Source organism: Podarcis gaigeae (genome assembly GCF_964106915.1).
Source record: "Podarcis gaigeae genome assembly, chromosome: 3".
In the NCBI taxonomy this organism is placed as follows: domain Eukaryota; kingdom Metazoa; phylum Chordata; class Lepidosauria; order Squamata; family Lacertidae; genus Podarcis; species Podarcis gaigeae.
The window spans coordinates 82694124-82717301 of NC_139680.1; the positions used below are offsets into that span (position 1 = coordinate 82694124).

General features: G+C 39.4%; 1 protein-coding gene and 2 long non-coding RNA genes across 18 annotated transcripts in view; 2 read left to right on the forward strand and 1 right to left on the reverse strand.

The window, feature by feature from the left end:
• The window catches only part of LTBP1 (latent transforming growth factor beta binding protein 1), a 213290-nt gene that overhangs the window by 116621 nt on the left and 73491 nt on the right, over positions 1 to 23178 (forward strand). For 5 of the 16 annotated variants that reach the window (XM_083732112.1, XM_083732098.1, XM_083732106.1 and 2 more), the window contains 4 exons: positions 10664 to 10786; positions 14913 to 15080; positions 17248 to 17481; positions 22408 to 22430. In XM_083732112.1, the coding sequence (XP_083588238.1) occupies positions 10664 to 10786; positions 14913 to 15080; positions 17248 to 17481; positions 22408 to 22430 (548 nt within the window). The remainder of the gene's footprint in view (positions 1 to 10663; positions 10787 to 14912; positions 15081 to 17247; positions 17482 to 22407; positions 22431 to 23178) is intronic. The other 11 variants (XM_083732109.1, XM_083732103.1, XM_083732105.1 and 8 more) reach the window with 4 other exon arrangements.
• Positions 201 to 6027, forward strand: LOC310841705. Its single transcript, XR_014562712.1, has 2 exons — positions 201 to 3360; positions 4440 to 6027. It is a non-coding gene; the product is annotated as an uncharacterized lncRNA (long non-coding RNA).
• On the reverse strand, positions 2249 to 8162 carry LOC310841707. The gene is made up of 3 exons (XR_014562714.1): positions 7281 to 8162; positions 4428 to 6986; positions 2249 to 3349 (listed from the first exon to the last, which is right to left on the reverse strand). It is a non-coding gene; the product is annotated as an uncharacterized lncRNA (long non-coding RNA).

Sequence of the window (23178 nt, forward strand, 5' to 3'; positions counted from 1 at the left end):
GTGTTAGTTGTAATTGAGTAGAAAATATTGCCTGTTTGATAAATGAAATCACTCAAGACTTATATGGCTCATCATTTGCATTTATTGTTGGAAATATTTATAGCCCGCCTGTCCATTCCCAGTAACAACACCAAGTCAACTTAAAGTCAACATAATTAAAATCACTATACACTGACACACATTAAGAAAAAATATATAGTGAGTTTAGGAATTCACACAAGCCAGAATTAAATTAGTTTTATCTCATGATGGAATACCATCAGAAAGTAGATCTGCTTTGTAAGAAAATTCCAGAGTCGGATTGCCCCTATGGAGACGGCCCACTTCTGTGTACCTCTGAGTAACTACTAACTGTGCTTATGGTGCTGGTGGTTTCAGAATATTGCAGGGGGACATGGCCCATTGGGTGTTCTAACCATTAGTCTTAAACCATTAGTGGTTTAAAGGTAATGACCAGCTCTTTGAATAGACCCTGGAATTGGAAATAATGGAAGGTGTTAATAGTCAGGTCATATGATACAAATACCTACCCCCAATCAAAATTTGAAACTACTGTTTCCTGTGTTATAAAATACATCAAACAGAATCACACATTACAAAAGAAAGCTCAGGCTAGAGACAACGAAGTGGTTTGACCATTTGAGTTTCAATAGCGAAGCTGGCGCTAAATTTTTAGAATGGATAAATCTCTTTCAGAGCAAATATTTTAGGTACTGTATTTTCAAAGCAATTCCATGGCCATCCTGCCACCAGACAGCTAATATCATATTCAGGGCAGCTGAAGGAAAAGAATGTTTTCTTCTCTCCTGCAGAACATCTAACTCCCCATCTTGGAGACTTCTCTAAACATCTAATTGCTCTAATGTTTCTTCAATCAAAAGCCTTCTCCGTTTACAAACCATATGTGGTAGCAGCATGATTAACAACCACCTCCTGATTATTTCCTTTCATTTCAGTGAACTAATGCAATGAAACAAATCTCTTACTGATGTGTGTTATGAACAACAAAGAACCGTCTGTTTGCAGATTAAGTTTTAACAGTTTAGTAGAACATCTTAGGTTATCTAACCAAGATTTCTCTGTTCCTTCAGCGATGTAACAATTGTCTTTCAGTTGAATAAAAGTTTTGCTTATACATGCACAGGTAAATCCTAAGCTGCTGTGAAACCCAAATGAACATGCGTATATTAGACTTCATATTTTGAAATCCATATGGGATGAAGGGCAGCATATATGTATTGTAAATAATAAATGCATACATATTGATCAGAGCATTACATGCAGCTTCTAATATCTGGGCACAAAGTATATCGGTGGTATTAAGGAGTGGGTTAACAATATTTTAGGGGAATTGCACTGTATTTTTCTGCCTTTTTTAATACTGAAAAGGAAGGGGGAAATGCATTTTGATATGTTTTTATTAACGGAAATAGAAGCTGAATTAAAAGAACAGCTGGTGAAAGGCTTGGCTTTTCATTTTCAGGAGGAAAGCATTTTGCCAATAGAACACTCTCTTAAAAATGTGTACACTTGAGAACTGGAAAAGTACCTGGATGGAGGTGGTTTTGGTAGGAAAACCACTCTTTTCTCTCCCTCCCTCCCCCCAAACCAGCTTATATTTGAGTTACAGTCAACATTAGCCGTACTCAAAGTAGATGCATTTGGCAATTAGGTGGGAATGATTAGTTTGTATTATGGAAGAGAGAAACTTGCTTTGTGAATATGGTTTAATTCATTACAAAGGGTGACCACATATGAGATGGATTTCAGTTTGTCCGCTCTGAGTAAAAGTTAGTTGACTAGAACCTGCTAAAATGAATCAAAAGTAGTCATGTCCATTAATTTCAGTAGGTATACTCTGAGTAAGACTAGCACTGAATACTATCCTGTGATAAAACAGTTTTCTAAAAAGTCAGAAATTCTGAACAGATGACTTGTGCATGGTTACTAAACACAAATAACATTCTTTTTTATTCTTTACGATGTGGGTGTAGGGAAGTGACTATCCCATGCAGAAATAATACATATTGATGGTAAAGTTATCATGTTTGCAATGATAGCTAGGCATGGGTTTGCAAACTGTGGCTTGGTATCACAGTGGATAGCAGTAATATCAGTACAGATTTAATTCTAACCACAGTTTGCACTGAGATTGAAACTAAGGAGGGGATGCTCAAATGAGGAGGAGGAGGAGGAGGAGGAGGAGGAAGTGGGAGATGTGTGATGCTTTTGATTGCTGGGCCATAGTCAGACACTCAGGAAGCATTACTTACTTGATCCTCATATCATGGTGCAACCATCCAGTCAATCTTATACAGGAACAAAAATCCATCTCTGAGTCTCCATTGGGGAGAGGGGAGTAAGAACAATTGTGTTAAAGGGCCAATATTTGAGGTCCATTTTGTAATAGTTTGTATGGTTCTTCTGTTAGTTGTAGTTAAGCCACAGCAGCCTCTTTCAAAAGACCGTACCGAACATACGCCTTGAACTGAACATTGTAGAACATTGTAGAAAATACTTATATCAGCCTCTAGAATGTATTTTGTATAGTTAAGCTTTTACCTCTATCTTCAGTACATTGCATTTTATTTTATTGCTATGACTAGTTGCTGATGCAAATAAAGATTCTTTTGATCTGATCTTGCATCATTTCTGAATGCAGCTTCCAGATCCTAGACAGAATAAGAGTTTTGTTGAGCATAATTTGTTCCCCTTTAAACGTGGAAGACACAGAAAGAAGTTTCATTTCCCACTTTAAAAGTTTTAGTTTTGCTTTGGTTTAGTGTCATTAACCGCCATTCCACATCAATAAAAAATTAAGCCAGCATTTCCCCAAAAAAATAATGTGATGAAAATAGTTTTTTATCTCACTATGTTGCCAAATCCTCTGGCAAACATTTGGCAACTTATAACTGTAGGGATGAACAAAGACAGAATCATTTTCCTTTTACGTCCTTATACTGAGAAATGAAAATGAAACGTGGCAAAATATTTTTTTCCTGCATTAGAGAAATGCATACTTATCTGGGTATGTAGGCCAGAAAGAAAGAAAGAATTTTCATTCACAAGCTCATTTTAGTGTATGCTATTTCTTAGCTGAATTTGTCCTGTTAGATTTTGTATCTTTGTAACTGACCTGCTAAAGTAATTATAATAAGACAGCTTATTTGTAAACTTTGTTCATTCATACATTTAAAATTCCTCAAAGCTGCTTGTAATAATAATAAAATAACAATAAAATCTTAAGTACCAATCTATCATAAGCAAAACAAAGCTGTAAAATAGTAAATTTAGATATGTGATAAGCCTGAAATGTGTAAGATAAATTATTATATACAATAGTAGCTTGCTTTTACAGTGGTGCCCCGCAAGACGAATGCCTCGCAAGACGGAAAACCCGAAAGACGAAAGGGTTTTCCGTTTGCGAGTTGCTTCGCAAGACGAATTTCCCTATGGGCTTGCTTCTCCGGGGACCTCTTTTTTCAGAAGAGGTCCAGGAAGGCCGGCGGGGGCCGAAAGCCTTTGCTCCCCACCGCCAGCATTTTAAAAGCAGTCCGGGATAGCGGGGAAGCGTTTCTCCGCTGTCCCGGACGGCTTTTGAAGGCAGGCGGGGGGAGCAAAGACTTTTGCCCCCCGCCGGCCTTCAGAAGAGGTCCAGGACCTCTTCTGAAGGCCGGTGGGGGGCAAAAGTCTTAGCTCCCCCCTGCCTGCCTTCCCGGGAGAGGCTTTTGTCCCGGACAGCTTTTGAAGGCAGGCGGGGGGAAGCAAAGACTTTCGCCCCCCCCGCCTGCCTTCCCGGGGGATTTTAAATCGCCCTGGGACAGCGGAGAAGTCCTCCGTTGTCCCGGGGCGATCTTAAAAAAGCCCCCGGGAAGGCAGGCAGGGGGGACAAAGACTTTTGCCCCCCACCAGCCTTCAGAAGAGGTCCTGGACCTCTTCTGAAGGCCGGCGGGGGGCGAAAGTCTTTACTCCCCCCTGCCTGCCTTCAAAAGCCGACTGGGATAGCGGAGAAACACGCTGCATTTCTCCACTCTCCCGGGAAGGCAGGCAGGGGGGAGCAAAGACTTTTGCCCCCCGCCGGCCTTCAGAAGAGGTCCCAGGGTTTTTTAAAATGCTGGCGGGCGGCAGCGAAGGCTTCGCTGCTGCTCGCCAGCATTTTAAGATCGCCCCGGACAGCGGAGAAGTCCTCCGCTGTCCCGAGGTTTTTTAAAATGCTGGGGGTGGGAAGAAAAGCCCTTGTCCCCCCCCCCCCAGCCTTCAGAAGAGGTCGGGGGACAGATGTCCCCGGACCTGGTCTGAAGGCGGTTTCCATAGGAATGCATTGATTGATTTTCAATGCATTCCTATGGGAAACCGTGCTTCGCAAGACAAAAAACTCGCAAGACGAAAAAACTTGCGGAACAAATTAATTTCGTCTTGCGAGGCACCACTGTATTTAGTAGAGGTTAAGTAATAAAGAGATGCCAAATTATATAACTCATTATGGTAGACAGTGTAATCAATGTCTGTTACAGTGGGATATTGTGGCTGGGTGTAGCCAACTAAAATTTTAATTTTCTGTAGTCCCATGCACATCATTTATTTTGCATATGTTATTTGAAACTATAGTTACAAGGGTGGGGTAGTTCTTTGTGCCCAAGTTTTATTAAAGGGATTTGAAATACACTTCTTGTGTATTGCCATTCAAGTCTCATCCTAAACAGAAAAAGGCTAAGCCAATTCCAATGCAAATAATTGACTTAAGTTTATGTGAGATTTCCAGAGAAATTTATTTGAACATAACTTCAAGGCTGAACATTCACAAAAGCTAGTTTACAAAATGGAGCAAAAGTCCTGCTCAGAACCTACATTTAAATAGGATAATGGAACATTTCCTGTGGATTTGTGTTAATCTAATGATAAAGCAATTACTGCATGAAAAGGTACTGTGAAGTGGTGCTCAGTTTATTGTCTCTCCCCACCACTCTCCCATTTTTATTTTTATTTTTGATAGCATTAAAAACAATAATTGTTTGTAGAATAACAGGACAATTTTGCTTACCTTCATATATGATGCATGGAGTTTAATGTGTTTCCCCATACTGTATCATCCTTTGAAGCACTTCCTATTGGCTAAAGTAGTATCTGTCTCATTTTACTCTTAGTGTCACTTTCCAGAGAGATAGCCATGTTAGGATATTGGAGCAAAAACAGAACAATGCATTTGTTTAGGCTTCAAGGTGCCACCACACTTTTTTGTGTGTGGAACTGCTGCACTCAGTGAGCTATGTAGCTTAAACAGAAGTAATTGATCTTCACCTCAAGTTTGTGAAACCCTGCATTTTGTCCCCCTGTACAAGTATAAGTGTGAATGGCACAGTTCTGATTTGACCTGGCGTATCATCACAGTATGCTGCAATCGTAGAAATGTTATGATGGTAGTGTCAGACCCAGCTCCTGCCAATTCAGAGGGCGGGGTCCTGAGAGCAGGGTAAAGCTGCTTGTAATGAAGTGAAGGTAAGCCAGAGGTGAAGAGAATCAGGTCTGTCAGTATCTCCTTTTTTGCTCACATGATTAATGAATTATGGGAGTTCTTGAAAAAAATTGCCAGGATAGCTACAGAGCAAATCTGACCTAGTGCTATTTCTTAGAGATTAGGTCTTACTGAGTGATTTGCTGTGGCTTATTATCTGGAAAGCTGCTCAGCTGGCCTGGCTTATTACCCTGTAGTTTCCTCTATTGCTTGAACCTGGATAATACATTTTCGGCTGAATCTTCTGCCTGACATCTTTCATGCTGCAGGTTCAAGACCTGCTAGCAGCACTGGCACTGCACTCTTAGGAATGAGGATACTGCCGCCACCCAACCCTCGTAAGCCACTGCTGCATATTATAGACTTTGAGGTCCGGTAGGCCAGGCAGATGGATATGGTAGCAGTATATGCTACTAGGACTACGGTGTAAATAACCATCAGCCAGTTTTTGCAACCGGTTAAGTCCGTATATTATTCTCCTTATTGAACATTCTGGATTCCATCTTTCTTCCTCAGTTTTTTTTTAAAAAATATAAAACTTCCCACAAAGAGCAGCAAACGTGCTTCAGGTTTGTTATCTTGGTGGTTCACTTTAATTATAAATTCAGTAGGTGGCCTTGAGCACATTTCTTCTCTCTGTATCAGTTCTTCATCTGCTGAAATGACTATCTTATACAACCATTGTGAGGAAAATCAAGGTATAAATGGTAATGCCAAATTAATGCTATGTTTTATTTAAGACCACATAACTGGTATTTTATTTGCCATACAGATTCTTTTGACCTTGTAACTCAGAATTGATCTGAACTTGTAACACTTGACATCCAAGCAGGGCAGCATACATAATTCCCACTCATTTTATCCTCATAACCCTTGAGAGATGGGTTGGTGTAAGGATGGTGACTGGCCCAAAGTGCATCAGTGGCATGTCAAAGCTGATTTGTGATGTGAACCTGGGGGGCCCTGATATAAGTCCAGCTCTGTAGCCATTACACTATACCACCAGAAAGATTCCGATTGGATTTGAATTATAAGTACCTATTGGTTGGTGTCCTTTTAATCAGAGGGAGCATTTCCAAAGTTTCCCTATACACAGTACTGTCCTAAGAGCAGCTACTGTAGTGACATTAACACCTACCTAAATTATTGCCTATCAAAGTTATACCCAGACGTTCCCGCTTTCAAACTGTTTTTTAAATAGCAACCTTACTTTGTGGCTTCATTTGATAAAGACGGGCAGATGAAAAAAAGCTTAAGAGCTGTTAAGCTATTTTTAACACAACCTTCATCTCATCCAGATTCCATTTCCAGCTGCCTTGACAGGTTGATTTCTGTATAATTTACACAGCTGGACAGGACTGCGGGTGGCCGGACAAGTTGTTAGGTAGGTGGTCGCCTAACCACAGGGCGAAATTAGTATGCATTGGGCTCTTTGCCTAAAGTATTGAAGCAGTGATCATTCTAAAATGTGCATCTCACCCCCCTCCCAAAGAAGGCATTTAAGGTTTGTTATTAATTTGTGGGTGCTTCGTTTGGTGTTTAGATAGCATTTCATAATACACGACTCGATAATCAGTACAACAGCTTCCTGATGGACCCACCAAGAAACCATATCTGATGCACATTTGCTAAAACTTGTTAAATTATACTGCCACCAACACAACTATCCATGAGCAGCAGACAGCACCAGTGTTTTATTGTCTGCTATCCAACATGCCTAAAGAAGACTGAATTTTTAAATGATACTTAACTTATTTATTAATGGCACTTGTACTCTGCTGTTCAGCCAAAGAGGCTACAGAGCGGTTTGCATACAATCAATCAAGACAATCCCTACATGGAAACTTGCATTCTAAAAAAACCCTCACACAAAAGGAAAAGGGAGGGAGGAAAATCAAAATTCATGCCTCATTTATAAACTGTCATGCCAGTTGGCACAATTCAGGGGCAGGAGATGCCTGATGGAGCTGGTGCAAATTGGTGCAATGAGCCCTGGTTCCTAGCTCTCCCACTGAGGCAGTCTGATGGAGTCGCTGCCCCTAGGTAGCAGCTGAGAGAGAGGAGGATTGATGCAGCCAGTGGAAGAGCCCTGCTTCCCAGCTCTCCCACTGCAGGAATAACTGTCCCCACCCCACCCCCAGATGACAGTATAAATGATATGGCAACCAGGTAGATATTTATGTTCTTAGTTGCTCCTGAGAAGGTTGTAGCAGATGCTGACATCTCCTACCCGAATGATAGCCTTTCGAGCAGCATCACTGCCCTCCAAATTCACAGGGCTAATGAGAGCCATTATATCTAGCGGGAGGGCTCTAAAAATAAAGATCGTTCTACAGTCCATTGTTTCTCAAATCCTTTGACTGCTTTCAGGTGGGTCTTAGTTCCATAGCCTGGCCAGTGCCTCCTTACTTGCTTGCTCCGCCCCTTTTGACTGAACCAGTGGCAGTACCACCAACTATTTGCTCAATGAGTAAAAGTGACTGGGAGACAGAGAATTTTAGGTGGTGGGGAGAGAAGAAAGGAAGCTTTCTCTCTGAAGGGAGAGTGCCAGAGGAGGTGTTGAATAAAATTTGAAAGTGAGTTGAAAGGTTAATACTCTATTATATAATAAACAAACAAACAAACAAACAAGGAAAAGAAAGACATAAAAGAGGAAAACTGTTTTTGGAAAAATAAATGAATGTAAAAGGACCAGAGAGTAGGGATGAGAGAAAGTGGTAGTTTGTGGGAAGGAAGGTTGAGAATAAGGTGCTAGTTGAGTATGAAAGGAGAATGAGAGATAAATTAAAGGAGCTGGGGGAGAATAGAGAAGGAGAGGATAGAGAAGGCACCTGCCCAAAATGCAATGAGATTGTTCAAAATGGACCTCCTGATAGGATGGTATCTGCAGGTTGTCCTCTCCTGCAGAATGCAGTGGTTGGTTGGATATATAGAGGATGAAGCAATCTTTCATATTCCATCTCTGTTAAAAGTTCCATCATCTTAATAATAAAGCAAGCAGGCAACAGATAAGCAGATGTGTTTGTTTCATCTTCCAGTCTCATATTTTAAATTCTTCTTTCTCCTTCTCCCCCTGCTTGGGTTAAGACCTTGGTTACTTTCTCAGTCAGGAACTTGAGCATGCCAGCAAGGCCCAGCTAAGCTAGTGATTTTCAGTTCAGGTGCCAAGATAACATGCGGACTTGGCAGGCTCCAAGCATTCCCATGAGATTCACATTGTTCCGTTGCTGGACACCAAAATGGTTTTCCTCTGGCACTCCTTGGAGATTTCAGTTTCCTATTACAGTGGTACCTCGGGTTAAGTACTTAATTCGTTCCAGAGGTCCGTTCTTAACCTGAAACTGTTCTTAACCTGAAGCACCACTTTAGCTAATGGGGCCTCCCACTGCCGCCGCACCACCAGAGCACGATTTCTGTACCACTGTACTGTATTGTCTTTTGAATTGTGCTGACAGAAGGGGGAGCTTTTATTTGGAGAAGCAGGTGGATAATAAAAAGGATACAATGTGAAAATTTAGCATACTCATGAAGTATGCTAAATTTGTGAATTGCTATTAGTTGCTAATAACAAAAAAGGGACTTCCATGTTATATGGAAACATTTATTTTATTTGGGGGTGCTTGAAATCTCCATAAAACCTTGCTTGTGTCTTTCCAGAGGGCATCTGGCTTGATACTGTTAGAGATAAAGAATGCTAGATTGAGTGGATCTTTGCTCTGACCTAATAGAGTCCTACATAGTATGTTAGTGATGTTTGGGAACATGCAGGCACATTGAAACATATCTTTCCTGTAGTTTGTGGTAGCCCACTCTCTGGAAAACAAGAATAGCTGTTACTTTTGCTTCGCTCCTACTTCCAGTTCGAAGTGTTGAATCAACATACTTCAATCTTTCCTAGCGGTATTTACACTCTGTCTTTTCCTCTTCGTGGGAGTTCAGAATTTCAGAGATCTGTCTACTTTTGAAAAGATGTTGGAAAGTATCTTGTTCTCATAATTCTGCATATGGTAGCTCAGCTCTTCCATGTGTTCTGATTCTGTTTTCTGTTGAGGTAGTTAATGCATTGGCGCAATTCTGATGCTTACCTGCAAAAATCAAAACAAAAAACAAAACCTGTTCCTGTGGTTGGGGAGTGCATTCCAAGTGAATAACCATGCACAATGAATTGCAGATCTGCCTCCCTTTCTAATGTGTGACACAGGCATGCCTAAGTTGCTGCTTCAAAGAACAATATCCCGCTATGGTCAGGATTTTTCCCATTGTGTGGGTGTATTTTATTAGAGACCACCCACTGTTTAATGATCCAAATGCAGGGCTAGAAATGTATGCTGTATTCCTTCCTACGATTGGGGAAATTGCTGTCCTTGAAAGCACTTCTGAATCTGTTTCTTTCCAGACCATCAAAAGAATTGCATTGCCAAGTCTTTGATGTATCTCATTCTACCATCCCTCAACCTCATGCTTTGGAACTAACTATCAGGCTCCGGGTAAATTTATATTTGTAAATGTAATGCACACCAGAAGAAGAAAATGGGTTATCCAGCTTTGAAAATTGGTAGCTTAAGTAGACTGTTAAAAGCATCTCATATTGCGAAGTCTATTGTGTGTGGACATAGGAAGTATCAACAGCAAAAATAAATAAATAAAAATGAACATTTTCAAATGCTGGTGAAACGTTGGAAAAGATGCTGAACTGTTAACTGCAAAATTGACAGTTGAAATTTCACTACCATCTGGTCTTAGGCAAGCCACTTACCATTCAGTTACATATCTGCAATGTATGTCTGCAATACCCCTCCAAACTCTGATGTTCCTCATCTACTGTACTGGAAGAGATTAGTAATAATACTTGGGACCACATTGTTTATCAATCCTTTTGCATGGCAATATTGCACCCATTTTCTGAGTGGTTTCCTACATATTTAGCTGTGATTCCTGCATTGAAGGGGATTGAACTAGGTGGTCCTTGAGGATCCCTTCTATGATTCTATGTGTCTGTGTTTTAATAGCACAAAAAAGGAAAGAAATATAGAAACAAGCTCTGGAAATCAGTGCATATCTAGGATATAATACAGCCTAATACCAGGTGCTTATATGGAGTTGTTTATGTGGATTAATCATTTAACTCATGCTAGTTGTGTTCCCTTTCAGACATTAATGAATGCCAGCTCCAAGGGGTATGCCCGAATGGTGAGTGTTTGAATACCATGGGCAGCTATAGATGTGCCTGCAAAATTGGATTTGTGCCAGACCCTACGCTTTCCAGATGCATCCGTAAGTAACAGAACCAATCCGTACCTATCAGTCATTCATGTGGGTTTTCTTTTCCCCCTTGCATCTTGTAATGGATGCAAGTTCATCACTGTTGGCCAACATGGCGCTTCTCATTTTGAGAACTTTTAATTCACCATTGGAGAGTTTCTTTATGACCTAATAAGAAACTGTCATTTTAAAACAAAATTGTGTGGTGAATTATCCAGATAATTTATGTGACAGAAATGAATGGATACACTAACACAGCATTTGCAGAGATCCTGTGATGATTTTTCAGGTTGTCTATGGTTGAGCTAAGTAAATTGTATCTTTTCCTTTTAGTTGAACAAGTAAACGCAGCAGGCTCTGATTAAAGGGGGATTATTCATCTATTGAGCTGTGTTCTGATATCTCATATATTTCCGAACCTTATTTTCCTCATTCCCATATTTTTTTATCACACACACAAAATCTTTCAAGACACAGCTATTCACATAGGTGTGGGGGGGTGGCCCATTCATTGTATTCTTCATGCTGGCTAATTTAAATTTTTCTGCATTGAACATGGGTAGTGCTGCCATTGATAGCACAATCTTATCATGTTTACTCTGAAGCAAAACACCACTGTTCAGTAGGACTTACTTCTGGTAAGTTGGCACAGATTTACAGAAGTCTCTAAATGCAAAAAAGGGCCATAACTTTCTAAGCTGTGTGGAAATTTAAGATCAGTGACATGGAGCATCACAGCCACACTGTCCACAGGAGCTCCAATACAATTACAAATATCCTTCTTTGTTTAAGGATATGCAGGATTGCCCAAGAATTGTTCCCTTTTCATCTTTATCAGTGCCTTTAATAGTCCAAATCCTGTATACCAGGGACGTCCAACTCCAAAGAGACTGCGATCTACTAGCAGAATTAAAAACTGGCAGTGATCTACCCATTGGGGAGGGCAGGTCTAAGCTGTTGAGATTTTTTTTAGGGAAGCAAGTTGAAGACTAAGTCATCCCGACACCAATTTCAGTTCTAGAAAACATGCGCCGATGGACGGGAGGGGGAGGGGCCAATTGCTCCTTTCCTCCCCCGCGGATGAAAAGGAGCCCGTGATCGACTGGGGGTCAACCTGTTGGACATCCTTGCTGTATACTAATGCTGAACTCATTCTTCACATATGGATGCTAATGTAGCCAAAGTGGCCTACTTGGTGCTCCATGCAATCTGCCATAATCATGAGAGTTGTTGCTGGCCGTGTCTTTGATCATCCAGCATACTTTTGTCAACACAATCACACACCTAAAAATGGTTGGGAATTTTTGTGTGGAGAGAAATAGCAGTGTGTCAATTGGAACTTACTTGAATCTGGGAAGGTAGATATGGGAATATGAAATATGACAAGTTGTTAGTCCCAAATGAGAATCAGTTTACTAATAAGTAACAAGTAACCAACTAACAAATATTTGTATGAACTGACTGTTGGAAATAAGAAAGAGCACAGAGGAAGGGGAAAAATAATAAACAATAATTTATTTTCAAAGAATAAAAATTACTAGACACTGTCAGACACCAACCTCAAAATGTAATAGTTATGTAACTATAAAGTAACTGTAACTAGTAAAGACAATTGAATATGCTGGGAGGGGGGGTTCTATGATATTTTAGAGAAATTTCATTTCGCCAGTCATGGAAGGCCGCTATCATCTGACTTGCAACATCAATAGAACAAAGCTTTTCAATGTATAATACCATACTAAAAAATTGGGGGACTGGTTGATTTCTGGATTAACCTGCTTCCATATTGCCTCTCATCTTATTACATGGCTAAGAGTAAATATATGGAGGGTTTTTTGTTTTTGTTTTTTCTTTTGCTCATTTATTTGAACTGGTTAGAAGATTTACAGTGTAATCTTAAATATTGTTCTGTTCCATTTCAAATCATTTTATGTGTTTTATAATTGTATTGGTTTTATTTGTTTTTATAACTGTATATTTTATTGCCCTGGGAGCTTACAGTGAAGGGTGGGTAGGAAATCTTATAAATTGAATAAATGTCTACTTAGAAGTAAGTCCTGTTGTGGTTAACTCGCAGGTAAGTAAGTTTTGGATTGAAGCCTTAGAAACATCAAAGGGGTGTATTAATTGACCTATTTGATTATGTAACTTTACTCCATCCCTCACCTTCCATACTCACCCATTATTTATTATTAGAACAATGTATGTCTTGTTTCAGTCTCAATTATAAGCCAGAGATGACCAGAGTTTCTAATCCTGATAACCCCATATACCAGAATCCTCCAACCACACAATATGGCATCATATAGGCAGACCTGAGCCCAGAAAACAGTTTGAATGATTTTTACAGCCCAGAAGATTGTGGCACCATCTTCCACTTATCCCAGATTCCATTTTTCCTAGAGCAAAGAATGGGGAGAGATGAATTGCCAGGTTGTTGTGTGCAAATTTCTCTCTCTCTCTCTCTCTCTCTCTCTCTCTCTCTCTCTCTCTCTCCCTCCCACACCCACACCCACACCCACACCCGCCCATCCATCCTTCTTTCTTTTGTTGTTCTTCAGTTCATTTAAATTGTCCCACCAGTAGCACCTAAAAGATTCAGATTATCTGAAATGTTTCATAAGGCAGGGTAGGCTACTCCTTTTCCAAATCGTTCCAGGCTGAAATTGTGACTTCCTGTTTTTGTGTTTGTATGGCAAGTAGGTGTGGAGAGCTCATCCTATTTCAAGGTTCTTTTTTTGCTGCAAAATAATAATGATTAATTACAGTAACAGCAATAATAATTAAATGTTATTATAAATGTTTTATGTTTGAGCAAAACTGGATTTCAAAAAAGCAAAACGGTATTGTTTCAGTTTGATTTGTTATTTGTGAAAGATCTTCTATTTATTAGATGGAAGAGGACACTTGCCAACATTTGTTTCTTTAACACCCTGAATAATTACTGTACAACAGATAGTGCATGGATGAAATCTACCGATCACTGCTGCTGTGCAACCTTCATTCATTTCAGTTGGACATATATAGGTTGATGCTTATAGCTCTCAGTAGACATTTGACTGATACTGAAATTTTGACTGGTTGTTTTGTAACTTTTTTAAAAAAAAAATCCTTACCATTAAAAAGACATTCTCAAGCTTTGTGGGGGCTTGGAATCTCGGTTAGAGTAGCCTTTTCTTTTTCAAGTGAAAACATTCAGCACAACTTGTGACCTTCCAAGCTGAATGCAGTCTACCAGCTAGGCATTGCACCTTGCCAGGCTCTTGGCAACTCTCTTGTTTTTGCAGTCCTAGACAGACTGGAGACGGGGAGAGGATTTATCAAGGTCCTGCTTGCACCACCACCAGTTCTTCAGAGAGCTTGAGAATCAGAGGTTGTGCAGGTTTCGCATCGACCATTATCACATTCATCCTTGAATTTATTTGCCTTCCTTTTGCCATAATCAAAATTTCTGGAGTTGCTAATACAGCTTGAAGAAAAAAAATCTTAGTAACAGCAGCGGATGTGGTCTGATCTCATGTTATCGCCACCCTAAATCTCGATGTGAGGTGTGATAAAAAATGCTACTGATTCTGTTGACTGAAGGAATTCTAATTTTCAATAGAGTGTTTCATTACATGAATTTGAGAAACTGTGAAAGAGAAGGAACAGTGGACAAGGGAAGGTTGATAATACTAGCGTGATATGTTTCTGGAACTTTCTTCATTGTGAACTGCCATGACTCACTTCAAAAATATAATTGTCTCATTGACTTAAAATGACCTTGCCTATCAATTCAAAGTGGCTGTGTGAGTGTGTGATCTGTCAGTGTTCTGTATTTTTGCTGTTCACCTGCTTTCAGCTTCTGCTTCAGTGCTTCTGCATGGGAAGGAAGGCTTCATTCTAATTATGTGTTGTTGGAGCATGGCAGCATCTAATTTTGACACTGGCTTTTATTCCTAAACCATATGGGCTTATTTACTTTTGTGTTGCATTCAGACATGATTCGTTATAAGAAAAAGAAAAGAAATACTTTTGATTGGAGACATTGGCATCTTTGTCTCTTTTCCGTCTTTAATCTGGTGGTGGAACTCCTATGGTGTTTCTCTGTTTTGTTTCTCATGTAAACTCTGGCGTCCTCCTTCCCTTTTTGCTGCAGCTGATAATCCCATGGTCACTGAAGAGAAAGGGCCCTGCTACCGGTTTGTCAGTGCAGGAAAGCAGTGTATGCACCCTCTCTCTGTTCAGCTCAGCAAGCAGCTCTGCTGTTGCAGTGTTGGCAAGGCCTGGGGCCCCCACTGTGAGAAATGTCCCCTTCCAGGAACAGGTAAGAGGTTCCCAGAAAAAGAATATACTTGCACTGACACACTGTACACTGCGCATAGTGTAACTTAGCATAGTGTCCTACAATACAGTGTTATGTGAGTCATACGGGTTCTTGCTAGTAGCATTCCTTAAACAAACATAGAGAAGATTTTCCTCTGCTGCACCAGCTTTCTAATTAAGGTAAATTCATCATTCATTGAGTGATGTTTCTCAGTGCATGGTTCATATCACATGATGGCTATGAATGAGCTAAGAAAGGTATACAGTCTTAAGACTGAAAACTATAACCAGATTTATCTTGAGGTAGCACTTGAAAGAAACCCTTTCGAAATTTCCAAGCTTTAGCGATCAAGAGACTGAAACACTTTGCCAAGGAGTTGTGGGTTTGGTCCATGTCCTTGGAACTAGGCACAAGGCTGGATCCCTTGCCATAATTTTTTTTTGTCAAAGTCTTGATGGAGGCTTGGAGAAAGAATGGAAACTAGGATGCTATGAATAGAATCAGTACTATTAAAAATATTAAAATCAAGAGTTCAGTTCACATTCACACATACCAAATTTCCCAATCCAATCTGGGCCTGTGTTGTGGGCAGAACACTACATAGATGGTAGAACACTACATAGAAAGAGACACAGTAAGTAATAGGAACACTAGCAAATCAGATAGCAAAGGTTAAAGTAGTTGGTTGGATGAGTGAAGCTAAATAGCTGAAAGGATTGGACATGATTTGAGTTGCCTCCTGGTTGCTCTAAAACATGTCCAATCGGTTCTACTGCCATCTGTTTTTCTTTGTTTGGCTTCCAGCTTAACAATGGTAAATTTGCATACATTTAAATAGACCAAAGATCAATGAATTACTTTCCTCCTCCTGGTTTGGTGGTTGAATCAGCAGAATCATTTGTCACTGGGCAAAATTGATATTTCTAAAAGCATTCCAGAAGAAAGGGAAGCTGCTACAGTGAGAAGCAGAATGTGGTGATAGGTGTGTCTAACCCTTACCTGCTGCTGGCTTCCTTATTCTCAAAATAAGGTCCAGATTTTGTTCGCAAGCAAAAAATGATAGAGATCATCCTACCTTTCCCAATTTTAAGAGGGCAATTTTGAGAAGGAAAATGGCTATTAGGAAAAGGGTTAACCACTTGCACCCTGGTGCTGATTGCAATCTCCAGTGGCTGCTTTTTGTTTTTTTTTTTAAGAACGGGGTGGTAAGCTACACAGAGGTGTACTTTGGCCCTAGAAGTCTTATAAAAGATAGGGGAATTCATAAGAAATCATTAAACCCTACAATATTTCTTGTCTATGATTTCTTGAGGGAAAGCAGAATTTGTGGACAAGGTGGTGCTACTTTATATGATACTACTATACAATAAAGTACTTCTTTAGTAATGTCGAAGAAGTAATTAATGCTAGGCTTTTGTACTAAATTAAGAATAGCAAAATGCAGATGAAAAAAATCTTCTACTATACTAGGGCCAGTTTGACATTATGCTAAACTATGATTTCACATTCTGTGAATGAACTTTGGGCTTGAATATTCCACTCTCCCTCCTTTGTTGAGGTTACAAGGAAAAGCTCAGCAGCTAACCAGAGATCCCCATTACATCCAAGCTCTGGAAACTGTGGATAGTTTAAACCATGGATAATGAACAAGCCAGGTTTATAAACCATAGTTTGAATTTGGCTTGTTTGAACTAGCCACATATTAAACCAACAAGCTTTCCCACTGAATTTCCACTAATGATGAACTCTGCTTCAGTTGAAAGTGAAAATAATACCTTCTTTACAAACATGACAGAGGGGAAGAGAGTAAAAGCCTGAGGCTTGTTCATATAATACTAAACCATGGTTTAGCATTAAGTCCCCAAAGGCCCATGGTTTCATTTACATATTGTAACTTTAGAGTCATTTAGATTCTGTTGCTATCATGACATATTTAAACATCTGAGTGAAATGGGTTAATCTTTTTCTAGGGGCAACAAATTAAGCCCCTCAAGTAACTTATGCAATAATATTCTCATGTATTCTGTGATTTTGGTTAAATATAGAATAGATAATATTTCTAGAAATGTTCTTGATGTTAGCGATTTTCTACATTATATTTTCCAGTGTGTCAAAAGTATTGCACTTTTAGACTGTTAAAAGGAATGTTTTCCCATCCCAAATCTAGCTGCTTTTAAGGAAATCTGCCCTGGTGGAATGGGCTATACGGTTTCTGGCTCTCACAGAAACAAGCTTTATCATCACCCTGCAGTTAGAGTTCAGCCACCTGTCATTGGCAAGACCCAGATTACTCATCATGTTGCTAAAGGTACTTCTCCTCCACCTCTCCCAGCAAAGGAAGAGCCGGTGGAGGCACTGACCATCTCACAGAAAAGTGAGCCCGAGGTGGCTGTGCGAGAAGGTGAGAGTGGATAAGGATCTCATGATGTAGCTTAGTGTATTTCTAAATATGTGCATGTGTTTTCTTTCCGTGTGTACGTTCATGCTATTTGAAGTGCTTGTATAAAACACAATGTGTTTTTGAGGGCAACTCAACAAGTATGTCATTGCATTATTTCTTATAGCAACTGGTTTTCAAGTTAAGAGTGTAGAATTTGTTTTCCCTGTAAAGAATCCTGCCCTCAGGCCAAGATACTGCATCAGATGACTAGCTCCCTGCAAACCACATGATTCTGTGCATCTCTTCTTGCATTCAGATGATTTCTTGGGAGTGAATATTAGTTCGACCCCATGTTCATGGCCCACAATGCAACAGAATCATGTTGTATTACTATTAAGTACTGGGAATCTTTTCATTTCCAAAAAAAACAAATAAAACTCTTACCATCTCATTTCTTACACAAAGCATTTCTAAATGTTGGTTTCACAGTTTTAATGTCTCAATCTGCATGATTTTCGCAAATGCCTCTAAAACCAGCTGCTTTAAAATGTCCTGTTTTTAACATGCTTAACATCAGTGCAACAGCAAAGAAAAGCAGAAGGCTTGCCGCATGTGCAAAAGTAAATGCATTGCCAACACGCTATTGGTGAACAGAACATAGGCAGGTATATATAGATGGCTGTGTGGAGTGTTATGATTATGGTGATTCCAAACTGTTTCCCTCTGGAGTAGCCAATATATGCTTGAGTGTGGAAAGAACAATAAATGGGGAGGGTCTGCAGGTGGGTATTCAAAATGTGTAATATAGAAAACACAGTTACAGTCAGTTTCATAACGTGGAGGATCAAAACTTCCTACAAAACTTCTAAACATCCTTATCATTCCATAATATATTGTTTTGAATTTGAATAACATTCCTGAACATGGCAGGTTTCATTTTGAATGGCTGAGACATCTTTCTGACTTAGGATGGTGCATTTTAAAGCTCAGTTGTCTTTCAGAGATGAGAGTTCTATTCTTTGAATTGTTATTTTCATGTTAAGCTCTGCAGTATCCTTTTTGCCCTTTGGATGATAGTACAGTACACTGACAGTTTAACAAAAGCTACTCAAACAGATAAAATTCCATAGCTAAGGAGTTTGGGAAACTTCATTTATGGCTGCATAATTCTGAAATAATGTTGCTCTCCAGTGAATAACTTTGTACTTTACCTGGTTCACAGTTTAAATAAATGCTTTCTTTTGAACCACTTGTGTTCAGATCCCACGTTAAATCGTAATTGGCTGCGTTTATTTTTTTAATCAGAAATTTTCTGTAAAGATACGTTTTTAAAAGAGTAACATATATGTAAATACCGGGCAAATAATGATTGAATGTCTTGTTTGATACTTTCTTTTTAAGGGTTATCCTTTTCAATCACTGGAGTAAGGAGCAAGCTTAGAAACAGGAAGAAGCTTAGTCTAAATGTGAGGTAGTGTTTACAGGAGGAAGCCAGGTCACGTGTCAACTGGTTCACCTAGCTTCACTACCAAGCAATCGTCATGCAGTCAAAGGGATGTTTAGCTCCTACCTAATGTATAGGAAATGAATAGTTCATGCTGAGCTGAAGATCAGTCTAGTAGTATGATAGAATAGGGAGGGCCAGTGTGGTGCCTTCCACATGTTGTTGGATTCCAACTCCTGTCAGCCCTTGCCAGTATAGCCAATAGTTAGGGATTATAGGAGTTGAAGTCGCAACACTTCTGCAGTGCACTACATTGGCTATCCCCGTGATAGAGCAATAAGATGAACACTTCGGCTATTCATTCACTATTTGCCAGTTGAAGTTAACCTATGACTAAGGATTGTTTTGGGTTGTATGAATTGGCCGCTGGAGACCAGCTTGGGCGAAGGTCTATTGTAGATGCTCCTTGTCCGTTCTGTCAATGTACGTTTAAAGGCAAGTTAAGAATATACGTCTGTAAGGGTAATCTACAAGCCAGAACCATTTACAGTTAGGCTTGAGGAGAGGATGTATACCACAGCTAGCCACAAATTAATGCTGACCACTTCGACTGTCTCCTCTTTAGATTCTTTACTTCTCCCAGACTTGTTAAAAGGTGAGGGATGTTGATGAGGGTGCATGTCAGGTTAAAAATAAATAAATATATGGTTTAGAAGCTTTGGAAGTACTAAATACTGTTAAGTTTTGGTTCTTGGCTGAAAGAGAGCAAAGTATGTTTTATAATGTTTATCAGCTTTGTAAATTATTATTGCAATGATTAATCAATTAATCAGTTACAGTTAAAACAAGGCTTTGCAGACTTCAGGCTTTGGGGTCTTTTGTTTTTTTACTAGAGCCCTGATGTCTTCCAGCTGGAGCCAGGATATATACTTAGAATGAAGGAACCAGGGTGCCTGTGAGCAAATGCTCAACCCAGAAAATTTATTTTCAATCCCAGACCTGAGCACAGTTATTTCATATAGAAATCCACTTCTGGTTTCCCTCCCCTTAGCTTTCTTAATGTCTGCAACCTAATTTAGCGGGGGTGGGAAACCATTTAAGGTGTCTCTATTGTTAAACAGTGAAGAATCCAAAACTCTTGCTGGCTTTCTGTAAATCATTCAGAAGTCTAGAAGTAGATCCAGATATACTTTCTGCCTGCCCTGGATTAACCAGTGATGAGGATGACAGACATAAACAGGGCAATCCCCTTCTCTTTTACATAGGAGCAAATGCTTCCTCTGAATGCTTCTTACTTAAGTACAGTGGTACCTCGGATTACATACGCTTCATGTTACATCCGCTTCAGGTTACAGACTCCGCTAACCCTGAAAAAGTACCTTGCATTAAGAACTTCAGGATGAGAACAGAAATCATGCTGCGGCAGCGGGAGGCCCCGTTAGCTAAAGTGGTGCTTCAGGTTAAGAACAGTTTCAGGTTAAGAATGGACCTCTGGAACAAATTAAGTACTTAACCTGAGGTACCACTATAATGCTATTTTATTCACATGCAGATGTAATTGATTATTCATATTAAACACATATGATTGCAGTCTAGTTGCAGTTCTAGAGTAAATTCAGCTTTCATTGTGGAAACATAGATTGGTCCACATTCTTGGTTGCTATTAGAAATCCTCCCAAGGCCAATTCAGTTGTATGAAGGGACAGAACATCCCATAGCCAGATAGGTCATGTGTAGCATGACATGCCCAGTGTTGGCCCTGCTCCAAGCTAAATTTTATGGCCCCTTTTTCACATCTAAGAAACAAAATGCATCTTGTTAGCTAGTGAAACGGACTCCTTCAGGGAGAAGGACAGGCTATAAATTCAATAAATAAATAAGTGTGGAAATACATAGTGCATCCCTGATATAAATCCAGTTGCCCATTTTGCTGGGAAGACAAGTAATATTCAAGTGTTTCTAGTAATCAAGATTGCGGGAGGCAGTGGAAGACAGGAGTGCCTGGCGTGCTCTGGTCCATGGGGTCATGAAGAGTCAGACACGACTAAACAACCAAAGTAATCAAGATATACTGGGCTGCGTTTGTACTAAACTCCAGAAAGCCTTCCAATGATTTCAAGATCCCCAAATCGAATAAGTCAGTCCCAAACATCGATCAGAAAATTAAAATTGAGTATGTGAAGCTGTGTTGGCCCTACAAATGTGAAAGGCAGAGCAAATAGAAAGGGATGTTTCACTGAACTATGTAGTCATTTGAAACATTTCAGGCATCTAATGGGCTTTCCTGATTCCATTAAAAAAAAAACCCTGAAAGAACAAAAGATCCTGCTATATATGCCCAAGGCTATAAATACTTGGCTTGTTTTAGGCCTAAACTAGGTGATACATCCATCACAAAATTAGAGAAGGAAGTGGCTGAATCCCTGATACACCCCCAAACTAGGAAGAAATGTAAACATGTTCAGGAGTGGAATGAAAAACAGTTATAAAAGGAGAGGGAAATTTGCAGCCTGAAAATGGACAAAAAGCACGCAGCACATTCCTCTGCTCTCATTGAGGTCCTGCTGGTTTGAACCTAATTCAGATTTAACTCCCTTCCACCATAGGATTGCAGCCTAGGAGTTTCTATTTGAAGAAAATAATGCCAGGCATGCCTTGAGCTGTTCCAAAGCTCATTTCAAATGTTAAAATATTTATCTACCAGGATGTCAGCAAAATTGATTTAAAATTAAAAAGAAAGTTATGCTGGATTTCTGCCTAATTCTCTATTAAATAGAATGGGAAGAAGATAGTGTTATTTTGAATGAGCCTGTACATTTGCATCTACTCAATAAACAATAAGTTGCCAGCAGATTCAAGGTCACATTGTTTAAGTGAATTCAGTAATCTTCATTGTATTTTTTCTTGTTAAAAGGTTTGGTATATAGCTTAAGGAATGGTATTATTATTACTTTTACAGTGGATCTTATCCTATCTTCCCTCTTCATCATTTTCTTCTTTATTTCTTGAATATGCAAAATTCAAAGTTTAGCAAGTTCTACAGGAGCAATTGTTCCTGCATTCAGTGTACCACAATTTTTTGCAGTTATTGCTGTGTTTCTTAGCAGCATAAGCCTCCCTGCTTTTTCCAAGTAACTCTACTGAGTTTGGTTGGTTTAAACCTAATTTGTTATTAATCCCATATATTTGGCAATCTGATGCACCAAATGCTTATTTATCTTCACAACACTCTTACTAGGTAGGCTATTTCATTCCCATTTTAATGATGTGTCTTAAAGTGAGTTTTAATCCACTTATGGGCCACACTTTTGCTCTGAGACAAGTCTGAGCATTTTTAGTGTAATAAAGTAGAAACTTGCATCTTATAGTTTCCCAGTTTAATGGTATAGGGAAGGGAGAACACAAATAGGTTTAGAAGGTAGAAAAATGACTTGTTTTAGTACACTTTTCCTTTTTACAGTAGTTAATTCCTTTTCTTTTCTTTTCTTTCTTTCTGGTTTTAGTGGGAACTGCAGCCCCAGATCAGGTAACACATAAACAGTGTTCAGTTTTGCCTATTTGTAAAAAGAAAATGAGCTTGAGATTTACCTGAAATTGTGGGAAGAAAATAGTTACTTTTTGAGGCTATGGTAATTGAAACTCACTGATTAATATCCATATGGTGAGTATACTCTGATATGCAATCTTTTTTCATAAACAAAAATTATTGGTATCAATGAAAAAAATATCAACCATGTCCTAACTTTTTGGTGGCCTCAGTTCACCGTTCCCATTCAGCACAGCTCTTCAGCATATGTACAATTCAGTTGTTAAAACAACAACAACAAAATCTTCCATATAATTTCCATATAACTGCAGTGTTAGTATAATAACGTGCAGTGCAAGTATAATATTAGGAAGCTATACTGACCCAAAGATCAACAAAATGTGAAATTGAGCAGTTCCATATCCTTCCATTGGCCAGCAGGTGATAAAAGTGTTGTAAATAATCTGACAGCATGGCTAAGGTTCACAAAATCTAACATAAAATAATATTTGGGAACTATGTAGGGTTTTTCCCCACAGAATATTTAGCTATCTGTGCTACTTGGTCTCAACTAGGGCCTTTTCGGTATGGTGGAACACTCTGTCACAAGAGACTAGGGCCCTGCGGGACTGCAAGATAGAGCTGTTCTGCCTGACCCTTGGTTTGGACTCAGTCTGACCCTTATGTCTTCCCTCCCCTTAAGGCTTTTATTTATGAGCTACTTTTAAAATGTGGCTGCTTTTTAAAT